General features: G+C 49.6%; 1 protein-coding gene across 1 annotated transcript in view; it reads right to left on the reverse strand.

Moving 5' to 3' along the window:
* The window catches only part of LOC306925120 (activating signal cointegrator 1 complex subunit 3-like), a 250456-nt gene that overhangs the window by 60463 nt on the left and 177493 nt on the right, over positions 1 to 12500 (reverse strand). Inside the window, exons 23-24 of the mRNA XM_079503798.1 lie at positions 1898 to 2118; positions 754 to 839 (exon numbers count right to left, since the gene is read on the reverse strand). Of these exons, the coding sequence (XP_079359924.1) occupies positions 754 to 839; positions 1898 to 2118 (307 nt within the window). The remainder of the gene's footprint in view (positions 1 to 753; positions 840 to 1897; positions 2119 to 12500) is intronic.

Consider the following 12500-nt stretch of genomic DNA (forward strand, 5'->3'; position numbering starts at 1 on the left):
GGGAAGGAGGGAGGGGGTGAGGGAGGGAAGGAGGGAGGGAGGGGGTGAGGGAGGGAGGGATGGAGGGAGGGAGGGGGTGAGGGAGGGAAGGGGGGAGGGGGTGTCAGGAAGAGAGAAAGAGAATGCCGAGTGTTGGGTGTCAATGAGGCCCCTGATGTAACACAAAGCAGATCTTTATTGCAATCTTTCTCCATCGTAAAGTTGTGTTGTTGTGCCCTTTAATCGTGGTCACACGTAGCCTGGGTCAGATGATCGCTCTGAAACGTTCCACTGTGGTGTGTGATGATGATCCAGGGAAGGTCATACTGTAGTAGGCAACACTTTGAATTGTTTTATACTTTACTGACATCACTGACCGATCCGAAGGACGATTGACGAAGCGTACCCAGCTAATACTATAATAAATATGGCAGGTGTATCTTGGGATTTTGACAGAACTACTATTGCAATTATTATTGCAATATACTTAATATTTAGCTCAGTGGGTAGAGTACACCGCCAACTCAGCGACACGTATGAGTAGCACGGCTTGATGATAGACTCCCGCACCCTGGCTGATACCGACAATAAGCCTCTCTGACTTACTTACTTAGTTAGTATTATTATCATATTTCTCACAAATGTACAAAAATAGCAAACAGGAATACAAGTGAATACAGGTGTGCCTGGAAATGCTGAAGACATTTTAAAACGTGTGTATTCAAGGTCACGTTTTTGGAGACAGATGTCCTCTCTCGATGTCGTCACACTCACTTCTTTCCCAGTTTCTCCTCTATTCTGACCTTCCAGTCCTCGATCCTCTCTCTGACCAGGGCCTTCAGCGGAGCGATGTACACCACCTGACAATGACACAATGACACTGCGTTACAGACAGGAGTTTATGTTCATCAAAGCATTGGTGACCACATTTGACTGAGAGACTGCCATCGCGCAAAATCCAGAGGAAAAGCTGTTTTTTAAAAAAAATGAGTTAATAGCACAGGCAGACTCTTCACATACTAGAGCATGTCTGAAATAAGTGTCAGAGCTGAACTTGACATGTAAATATGAAATAAATGCTTAAACATGTAACTAGGTGTTAGAGTCCACAGAAGTGAACCTTTCAAGCCTGTTTTTCTCAACTCGCTGTTTTCTGCAAGACATTACTCTATAAGCCATATCTCCAAGACTGGTGGGTCAAACTGAACAACCAATATGTCAATTTGAAGCTATGATTCCCTGCTTTCAAATGACATGAAAAAACGAAAATTCAAAAAAATCCAATGGCAGTCCCTCAGTCAAATTTAGTCAGGTTCCCAAACCTTTCAGGTCAACACCCAAAAGAGAGATTAGACGTTTGCCCGGGACCCAAACTAGTGCAAAAATAGCAGGCCTACAAGGTTGCAATGAGGCGCGAAGCGACACGTTGCAACCTTGTAGATCTGCTATTTCCACTACTTCTTAAACATTTGTTTTCTAATTTATGGTTTCTTAGATTTTTTCTTTGAAATATTCATGAAATTACGTTGAAAGAATAATTTAATTTGTTTTGAATTCATGCAAGACGTTGCATTTTTGGGGCATGTTTTTTTTAAAATATTCATAAATAATAATAATTAAAAACGAAATGAAGGAAACCAAAAAAATAAAGGGACCCATAGAAATGTGTCTGTGACCCACATATGGATCCCGACCCACTGTTTGGGAAGCAGTGCATTTAAAGGATCCCCATTAGAGACAGAATGAGCATCTGGTCGTCCTGCAGTAGCCTACTGAGAACACACACACACACACACACACACACACACACACACACACACACACACACACACACACACACACACACACACACACACACACACACACACACACACACACACACACACACACACACACACACACACACACACACACACACCTTGGATGTTGGATACTCGTTGAACACGCGGAACATGGCCATCTCAGCGGCGATGGTTTTGCCGGAGCCCGTTGGCGCCCCCAGCAGGACGTTGGTGTCGCTGTGGTAGAGCGTGTGGAAGATCTGGGTCTGGATGGGGTTGAAGTGGGTGAAGGGGTACAGGCTCTCGTACTGCCTGTTGCCCAGCGCTGTGACGGGCAGCGGCTGCAGGTCCAGCAGCTCTGGAGCAAGAACACACACAACCAACATTCAGACACATCCCCTCTCTGTCCTCTTAAGCCATTTTGACCTGAGATCAGATTCTAAAATGTCTTCTACATCCTGACAGTTTTCTGAAAAAGCGTTCTTCGATTTTTCAAAAATAGCAGACCTACAAGCTCATAGCGCGCCACTCGGTGGCGCGCTATGAGCTTGTAGATCTGCTATTTTTCAATAGCTAAAGCATAACATGATGCTAACACCAAAAAGGGTCCCCGCCCAAAATGGGTTAAGCCATGGAGACCATGAACGTGTCTGTGTCACCTTACAGCTTTGAACCACTTTAACAATTATTTTAAACTCTAGCTGTTGAAAAAGATCGTAGCGTGAGCTTGTAGATCTGCATTCTCTTCGGCAGCCAAATACATCTAATTTTGGGGGTCCTTGAGTTTGAGCACCACTGGAAATAGAAACATAGGTTTTTCAGAAAACTGTCAAGACTTAGAAGAATCTGGTCTGAGGTCTAGACCCCAGACCCATTCTACAAATGCCTTCTAAATCAGTAGTTCTCAAGCTTTCGGGATTTTTCAGAAATGTTCAAAAGTGGCAGATGTACAAGCTCATAAGAGTGGCACGAAGTGACGCGCTGTGAGCTTGTACATCTGCTATTTTTGAATAGCCAACGCTAAAATCTAAAACGACACCGATGCTTTCCCGGTGTTAATTGGATAATCTATAATCCAGGCAGGGAGTTGTCAAAACATTCCAGCTACAGACCACAAAAAGATACATTCATTTTGGTGTCTTGCCCACATACAAAAATGCATCATGAATTTAAGCCCTCTTGAGCCCTACTTAATAGTGAAAATAGCAGATGAAATTAAGCTTACAATGTGTCTCTACAATGTGTCTCGATGCTACGTGTCGTGAGCTTGTGATCTGCCATTTTCACTTTTTATTTATTTATTTATTGATGGATTTCTTTGTTGTTTTAAAACATGAAATTAAAAACATGAAACATGAAGTCTGAAATGAACCTCAAGAAGATTGAGAATCTTGTTGAAAATTTAGATTTTAATGCCTGAAGAAGGTCTTTGACCGAAACGTTGCCAATAAAGTTCTTATTGCAAGTGCAGACGGTGTGCGTGTCTTTGTGCACATTTTTCTGAATAGATTGAGCCCTGCCTATACGCACCCGCCTCAGAGCATACAGGTGTGCATAAGACTTTGTTGCCTATTTGAATCTTTTGAAAAATGTATTCAAAAAATAATAATATATATAATAACATAGGAAATAAACAAATAAAATAATAAAGGAATATTTATTCTATGTCCTAGACTCTAAAACTGGGTCCAGACCCATCCTCCATGAGGGGCGAGCTCCAAAAGTGGTCTTTGGCATGCCACTCTACAAAAAGTGGGAAACACCATCTATATAACAACACCATCAAATGCAGGGAACTCCCACGACTTTATTCAGAATTCAAGCACATTCCTGTATGGACCATGATTATGGTGTATTTATATGAGCGTGTGTGTCCATGTCACGCTAACCCCTGCTTACTGGAGAATGTCCTGAGAAGTGTCAGCGAGGCACTGAATTAAATCAGCAGAGGAGACTTTGACATAAAGCGGTGGTTGTCAACCCGTTTCAAATCAAGGCTCATTATTTATTTGGCATTTGAGCCAAAGAACACCATTTGATGAGATTTAGTCTCACAGACCCAAATCAATGAATATTTTGTTGTCGTTGGATAAGATTTTGTCCACAATTGCATGCAGTATTTATGTGGTACCATAGTTAAGATAAGAGCCAAACGTTCTATCTAATTGTGAAGACTTCTTTTAAATTAAGTAATGTAGAGGTTATTGTTTAACAATACTTTAACTCTTTAACTCTAAAAGATCTAATAAGGGTCCGTTTGGTTACCAACTCTCCATCATTTAGCTGAGGACCACCCAAGGACCACTGGTCTATAGCGTCACGTTTAGAGCTTGTATTATGTGATACTTTTATGGCTTTTGTGTGACGCACACTGATGAACGATACATTCTGTAAACAGTGGCACAAACGCGCTGGGCAGTCCAGCTTAGAGGGTAGCACGGGCCCACCCGGAACCGAATACCCCAGAGCCGAGCCGAGAACCAAGCTGGTTCAAATATTGACTTGTCCCTCTGGCAGGGTCGGTTCCATCTCGGACAATGCATTTACCCGTGAGGATCCGAGCTTCAAATATAAACCCTTCAACATAAAAATAGGTTTAAAAAATAGACATGTGTGCTTTGTAATTATTACATTCTAAAATCCATGTTGTCTGTTCTACATTCACGCCACGGCAATTTGGAATGAAACGCATGCCAATCCCAACAGTGAGCGCACGCGCACACACAGTCACACTGGCTTTAATGATGTAATCATGAGCGATGTGAAGCGCAAAGCAAACTGCAAATCAAAGCGAGCAAGCCCCAAAAGGACAGTCAGCTGTGTGGGACAGTTTTGTTGTGATTGTTGACGGCTCCGTTAAAAAATGTTGGTGCCGCTTTATGCTATAGACAAGTGGTCTCATGTCATGCTGACAATAAGCATAATATAGCATCGGACACACTATGGGTCCACATATATTTAAGATCAGATCCAATTTCAATCAGCTCCGTTTTGGACCGGTTCCAATCCTTCTCGGCTCCGTTTCGGACCGAATCCAATCCTTAATTCTCTGTGCCGTTTCGGGTTCCGTTCAGTTCGGTCCAAATATCATCGGTCCAGTTTCGGACCGGGTCCAATTTTATGGACATAGCTGGACATCTTGTCCAGCTATGTGTGAGCCTGATTCAGAGCTCACATGGAGGGGGGGATTGGGGCGGGAGAGAGATGGTGCTGGAAGACGCATGAATAGGATTATATATCTATAATCTGACTGATTATTAATTATGAGAAGGCAGGATAGTTTGTACTGGAGTCCTACGGTAATGCCAGCTAGCCTGCTAGCGTCAGCCATTCATCTCCATTAGTGACAAAACTCTCCGAGTCTGGCGAGTGAGACCGAGTGCATCCCAGGTGTCCTGACTCCTGATGGATTTTGAATGACTGTCAATGTCATTATCGTTCATAAAATCCCAACGAGCACGTCCACGACTATTAGTGGTCGTTATAATGAGTCTGGGCCATGTCCATAAACTTGTGCTCAGGGGTCTGCAATTGGGTGGATTGCAAAAGACAAATGCAAAAAAGTTGGCTAAATACTGTTCTGTCTCAGCTATTATGGGCAGTCTGTCTATCTGGAGAAGGCTTAAAAAAAACAAAACAAACATCCTGTCTAGTAGTGTCAAGTAATAGTATGTCATCAATGTGCTATCTTTTTTTTTTTTTTTGCACACGAATGTGCAGCAGTTATATCTGGTTGGACCATATAACGTAACCTGATTCTGATCAGTGTTTGGGTCTATTGTATTGCGCCTCTTGTGCAGATCCAAATAAAATAATTCAAATGTGTGTGTGTACCGGTGTGAGGGGGGTGTCTCTCAGGTAGTATGAGGTGTGTGTGTGTGTACCGGTGTGAGGGGGGTGTCTCTCAGGTAGTATGAGGTGTGTGTGTACCGGTGTGAGGGGGGTGTCTCTCAGGTAGTATGAGGTGTGTGTGTGTGTACCGGTGTGAGGGGGGTGTCTCTCAGGTAGTATGAGGTGTGTGTGTGTGTACCGGTGTGAGGGGGGTGTCTCTCAGGTAGTATGAGGTGTGTGTGTACCGGTGTGAGGGGGGTGTCTCTCAGGTAGTATGAGGTGTGTGTGTGTGTACCGGTGTGAGGGGGGTGTCTCTCAGGTAGTATGAGGTGTGTGTGTACCGGTGTGAGGGGGGTGTCTCTCAGGTAGTATGAGGTGTGTGTGTGTGTACCGGTGTGAGGGGGGTGTCTCTCAGGTAGTATGAGGTGTGTGTGTACCGGTGTGAGGGGGGTGTCTCTCAGGTAGTATGAGGTGTGTGTGTGTGTGTACCGGTGTGAGGGGGGTGTCTCTCAGGTAGTATGTGTGTGTGTGTGTGTACCGGTGTGAGGGGGGTGTCTCTCAGGTAGTATGAGGTGTGTGTGTGTGTACCGGTGTGAGGGGGGTGTCTCTCAGGTAGTATGAGGTGTGTGTGTGTGTACCGGTGTGAGGGGGGTGTCTCTCAGGTAGTATGAGGTGTGTGTGTGTGTACCGGTGTGAGGGGGGTGTCTCTCAGGTAGTATGAGGTGTGTGTGTGTGTGTACCGGTGTGAGGGGGTTGTCTCTCAGGTAGTATGAGGTGTGTGTGTGTGTACCGGTGTGAGGGGGGTGTCTCTCAGGTAGTATGAGGTGTGTGTGTACCGGTGTGAGGGGGTTGTCTCTCAGGTAGTATGAGGTGTGTGTGTGTGTGTACCGGTGTGAGGGGGTTGTCTCTCAGGTAGTATGAGGTGTGTGTGTGTGTGTGTGTGTGTGTGTGTGTACCGGTGTGAGGGGGGTGTCTCTCAGGTAGTATGAGGTGTGTGTGTGTGTACCGGTGTGAGGGGGTTGTCTCTCAGGTAGTATGAGGTGTGTGTGTGTGTGTACCGGTGTGAGGGGGGTGTCTCTCAGGTAGTATGAGGTGTGTGTGTGTGTACCGGTGTGAGGGGGGTGTCTCTCAGGTAGTATGAGGTGTGTGTGTGTGTGTGTGTACCGGTGTGAGGGGGTTGTCTCTCAGGTAGTATGAGGTGTGTGTGTGTGTGTGTGTACCGGTGTGAGGGGGGTGTCTCTCAGGTAGTATGAGGTGTGTGTGTGTGTGTGTGTACCGGTGTGAGGGGGGTGTCTCTCAGGTAGTATGAGGTGTGTGTGTGTGTGTACCGGTGTGAGGGGGGTGTCTCTCAGGTAGTATGAGGTGTGTGTGTGTGTACCGGTGTGAGGGGGGTGTCTCTCAGGTAGTATGAGGTGTGTGTGTGTGTACCGGTGTGAGGGGGGTGTCTCTCAGGTAGTATGAGGTGTGTGTGTGTGTACCGGTGTGAGGGGGGTGTCTCTCAGGTAGTATGAGGTGTGTGTGTGTGTGTGTGTACCGGTGTGAGGGGGGTGTCTCTCAGGTAGTATGAGGTGTGTGTGTGTGTGTGTGTACCGGTGTGAGGGGGGTGTCTCTCAGGTAGTATGAGGTGTGTGTGTGTGTGTGTGTACCGGTGTGAGGGGGGTGTCTCTCAGGTAGTATGAGGTGTGTGTGTGTGTACCGGTGTGAGGGGGGTGTCTCTCAGGTAGTATGAGGTGTGTGTGTGTGTGTGTGTACCGGTGTGAGGGGGGTGTCTCTCAGGTAGTATGAGGTGTGTGTGTGTGTGTGTGTACCGGTGTGAGGGGGTTGTCTCTCAGGTAGTATGAGGTGTGTGTGTGTGTGTGTGTGTGTACCGGTGTGAGGGGGGTGTCTCTCAGGTAGTATGAGGTGTGTGTGTGTGTGTACCGGTGTGAGGGGGGTGTCTCTCAGGTAGTATGAGGTGTGTGTGTGTGTGTGTGTACCGGTGTGAGGGGGTTGTCTCTCAGGTAGTATGAGGTGTGTGTGTGTGTGTGTGTGTGTGTACCGGTGTGAGGGGGGTGTCTCTCAGGTAGTATGAGGTGTGTGTGTGTGTGTGTGTACCGGTGTGAGGGGGGTGTCTCTCAGGTAGTATGAGGTGTGTGTGTGTGTGTGTGTACCGGTGTGAGGGGGGTGTCTCTCAGGTAGTATGAGGTGTGTGTGTGTGTGTGTGTACCGGTGTGAGGGGGTTGTCTCTCAGGTAGTATGAGGTGTGTGTGTGTGTGTGTGTACCGGTGTGAGGGGGGTGTCTCTCAGGTAGTATGAGGTGTGTGTGTGTGTGTACCGGTGTGAGGGGGGTGTCTCTCAGGTAGTATGAGGTGTGTGTGTGTGTGTGTGTACCGGTGTGAGGGGGGTGTCTCTCAGGTAGTATGAGGTGTGTGTGTGTGTGTGTGTACCGGTGTGAGGGGGGTGTCTCTCAGGTAGTATGAGGTGTGTGTGTGTGTACCGGTGTGAGGGGGGTGTCTCTCAGGTAGTATGAGGTGTGTGTGTGTGTGTGTGTACCGGTGTGAGGGGGGTGTCTCTCAGGTAGTATGAGGTGTGTGTGTGTGTGTACCGGTGTGAGGGGGGTGTCTCTCAGGTAGTATGAGGTGTGTGTGTGTGTGTGTGTACCGGTGTGAGGGGGGTGTCTCTCAGGTAGTATGAGGTGTGTGTGTGTGTACCGGTGTGAGGGGGGTGTCTCTCAGGTAGTATGAGGTGTGTGTGTGTGTACCGGTGTGAGGGGGTTGTCTCTCAGGTAGTATGAGGTGTGTGTGTGTGTGTGTGTACCGGTGTGAGGGGGGTGTCTCTCAGGTAGTATGAGGTGTGTGTGTGTGTACCGGTGTGAGGGGGGTGTCTCTCAGGTAGTATGAGGTGTGTGTGTGTGTGTACCGGTGTGAGGGGGTTGTCTCTCAGGTAGTATGAGGTGTGTGTGTGTGTGTACCGGTGTGAGGGGGGTGTCTCTCAGGTAGTATGAGGTGTGTGTGTGTGTGTGTGTACCGGTGTGAGGGGGGTGTCTCTCAGGTAGTATGAGGTGTGTGTGTGTGTACCGGTGTGAGGGGGGTGTCTCTCAGGTAGTATGAGGTGTGTGTGTGTGTACCGGTGTGAGGGGGTTGTCTCTCAGGTAGTATGAGGTGTGTGTGTGTGTGTGTGTACCGGTGTGAGGGGGGTGTCTCTCAGGTAGTATGAGGTGTGTGTGTGTGTGTGTGTGTGTGTGTGTGTGTACCGGTGTGAGGGGGGTGTCTCTCAGGTAGTATGAGGTGTGTGTGTGTGTGTGTGTACCGGTGTGAGGGGGGTGTCTCTCAGGTAGTATGAGGTGTGTGTGTGTGTGTGTGTACCGGTGTGAGGGGGGTGTCTCTCAGGTAGTATGAGGTGTGTGTGTGTGTGTGTGTGTGTGTGTGTGTGTACCGGTGTGAGGGGGGTGTCTCTCAGGTAGTATGAGGTGTGTGTGTGTGTGTACCGGTGTGAGGGGGGTGTCTCTCAGGTAGTATGAGGTGTGTGTGTGTGTACCGGTGTGAGGGGGGTGTCTCTCAGGTAGTATGAGGTGTGTGTGTGTGTGTACCGGTGTGAGGGGGGTGTCTCTCAGGTAGTATGAGGTGTGTGTGTGTGTACCGGTGTGAGGGGGGTGTCTCTCAGGTAGTATGAGGTGTGTGTGTGTGTACCGGTGTGAGGGGGGTGTCTCTCAGGTAGTATGAGGTGTGTGTGTGTGTGTACCGGTGTGAGGGGGGTGTCTCTCAGGTAGTATGAGGTGTGTGTGTGTGTACCGGTGTGAGGGGGGTGTCTCTCAGGTAGTATGAGGTGTGTGTGTGTGTACCGGTGTGAGGGGGGTGTCTCTCAGGTAGTATGTGTGTGTGTGTGTGTACCGGTGTGAGGGGGGTGTCTCTCAGGTAGTATGAGGTGTGTGTGTGTGTACCGGTGTGAGGGGGGTGTCTCTCAGGTAGTATGAGGTGTGTGTGTGTGTGTGTGTACCGGTGTGAGGGGGGTGTCTCTCAGGTAGTATGAGGTGTGTGTGTGTGTGTGTGTACCGGTGTGAGGGGGTTGTCTCTCAGGTAGTATGAGGTGTGTGTGTGTGTGTGTGTGTGTGTGTACCGGTGTGAGGGGGGTGTCTCTCAGGTAGTATGAGGTGTGTGTGTGTGTGTGTGTACCGGTGTGAGGGGGGTGTCTCTCAGGTAGTATGAGGTGTGTGTGTGTGTGTGTGTACCGGTGTGAGGGGGGTGTCTCTCAGGTAGTATGAGGTGTGTGTGTGTGTGTGTGTACCGGTGTGAGGGGGGTGTCTCTCAGGTAGTATGAGGTGTGTGTGTGTGTACCGGTGTGAGGGGGGTGTCTCTCAGGTAGTATGAGGTGTGTGTGTGTGTGTGTGTACCGGTGTGAGGGGGGTGTCTCTCAGGTAGTATGAGGTGTGTGTGTGTGTGTACCGGTGTGAGGGGGGTGTCTCTCAGGTAGTATGAGGTGTGTGTGTGTGTGTGTGTACCGGTGTGAGGGGGGTGTCTCTCAGGTAGTATGAGGTGTGTGTGTGTGTGTACCGGTGTGAGGGGGTTGTCTCTCAGGTAGTATGAGGTGTGTGTGTGTGTGTGTGTACCGGTGTGAGGGGGGTGTCTCTCAGGTAGTATGAGGTGTGTGTGTGTGTGTGTGTACCGGTGTGAGGGGGGTGTCTCTCAGGTAGTATGAGGTGTGTGTGTGTGTACCGGTGTGAGGGGGTTGTCTCTCAGGTAGTATGAGGTGTGTGTGTGTGTGTGTGTGTGTGTGTGTGTACCGGTGTGAGGGGGGTGTCTCTCAGGTAGTATGAGGTGTGTGTGTGTGTGTGTGTACCGGTGTGAGGGGGGTGTCTCTCAGGTAGTATGAGGTGTGTGTGTGTGTGTGTGTACCGGTGTGAGGGGGTTGTCTCTCAGGTAGTATGAGGTGTGTGTGTGTGTGTGTGTACCGGTGTGAGGGGGGTGTCTCTCAGGTAGTATGAGGTGTGTGTGTGTGTGTGTGTACCGGTGTGAGGGGGGTGTCTCTCAGGTAGTATGAGGTGTGTGTGTGTGTGTGTGTACCGGTGTGAGGGGGGTGTCTCTCAGGTAGTATGAGGTGTGTGTGTGTGTACCGGTGTGAGGGGGGTGTCTCTCAGGTAGTATGAGGTGTGTGTGTGTGTGTGTGTACCGGTGTGAGGGGGGTGTCTCTCAGGTAGTATGAGGTGTGTGTGTGTGTGTACCGGTGTGAGGGGGGTGTCTCTCAGGTAGTATGAGGTGTGTGTGTGTGTGTACCGGTGTGAGGGGGGTGTCTCTCAGGTAGTATGAGGTGTGTGTGTGTGTACCGGTGTGAGGGGGGTGTCTCTCAGGTAGTATGAGGTGTGTGTGTGTGTGTACCGGTGTGAGGGGGGTGTCTCTCAGGTAGTATGAGGTGTGTGTGTACCGGTGTGAGGGGGTTGTCTCTCAGGTAGTATGAGGTGTGTGTGTGTGTGTACCGGTGTGAGGGGGGTGTCTCTCAGGTAGTATGAGGTGTGTGTGTGTGTGTACCGGTGTGAGGGGGGTGTCTCTCAGGTAGTATGAGGTGTGTGTGTGTGTACCGGTGTGAGGGGGGTGTCTCTCAGGTAGTATGAGGTGTGTGTGTGTGTACCGGTGTGAGGGGGGTGTCTCTCAGGTAGTATGAGGTGTGTGTGTGTGTGTGTGTACCGGTGTGAGGGGGTTGTCTCTCAGGTAGTATGAGGTGTGTGTGTGTGTGTGTGTACCGGTGTGAGGGGGGTGTCTCTCAGGTAGTATGAGGTGTGTGTGTGTGTGTGTGTACCGGTGTGAGGGGGGTGTCTCTCAGGTAGTATGAGGTGTGTGTGTGTGTGTGTGTGTGTGTGTGTGTGTACCGGTGTGAGGGGGGTGTCTCTCAGGTAGTATGAGGTGTGTGTGTGTGTGTACCGGTGTGAGGGGGGTGTCTCTCAGGTAGTATGAGGTGTGTGTGTGTGTACCGGTGTGAGGGGGGTGTCTCTCAGGTAGTATGAGGTGTGTGTGTGTGTGTACCGGTGTGAGGGGGGTGTCTCTCAGGTAGTATGAGGTGTGTGTGTGTGTACCGGTGTGAGGGGGGTGTCTCTCAGGTAGTATGAGGTGTGTGTGTGTGTACCGGTGTGAGGGGGGTGTCTCTCAGGTAGTATGAGGTGTGTGTGTGTGTGTACCGGTGTGAGGGGGGTGTCTCTCAGGTAGTATGAGGTGTGTGTGTGTGTACCGGTGTGAGGGGGGTGTCTCTCAGGTAGTATGAGGTGTGTGTGTGTGTACCGGTGTGAGGGGGGTGTCTCTCAGGTAGTATGAGGTGTGTGTGTGTGTGTGTGTACCGGTGTGAGGGGGGTGTCTCTCAGGTAGTATGAGGTGTGTGTGTGTGTGTACCGGTGTGAGGGGGGTGTCTCTCAGGTAGTATGAGGTGTGTGTGTGTGTACCGGTGTGAGGGGGGTGTCTCTCAGGTAGTATGAGGTGTGTGTGTGTGTACCGGTGTGAGGGGGGTGTCTCTCAGGTAGTATGAGGTGTGTGTGTGTGTGTGTGTACCGGTGTGAGGGGGGTGTCTCTCAGGTAGTATGAGGTGTGTGTGTGTGTGTGTGTACCGGTGTGAGGGGGGTGTCTCTCAGGTAGTATGAGGTGTGTGTGTGTGTGTGTGTACCGGTGTGAGGGGGTTGTCTCTCAGGTAGTATGAGGTGTGTGTGTGTGTGTGTACCGGTGTGAGGGGGGTGTCTCTCAGGTAGTATGAGGTGTGTGTGTGTGTGTGTGTGTGTGTGTGTACCGGTGTGAGGGGGGTGTCTCTCAGGTAGTATGAGGTGTGTGTGTGTGTGTGTGTACCGGTGTGAGGGGGTTGTCTCTCAGGTAGTATGAGGTGTGTGTGTGTGTACCGGTGTGAGGGGGGTGTCTCTCAGGTAGTATGAGGTGTGTGTGTGTGTACCGGTGTGAGGGG

The sequence above is a fragment of the Electrona antarctica genome (assembly GCF_951216825.1).
Source record: "Electrona antarctica genome assembly, chromosome: 6".
NCBI classification, from domain to species: domain Eukaryota; kingdom Metazoa; phylum Chordata; class Actinopteri; order Myctophiformes; family Myctophidae; genus Electrona; species Electrona antarctica.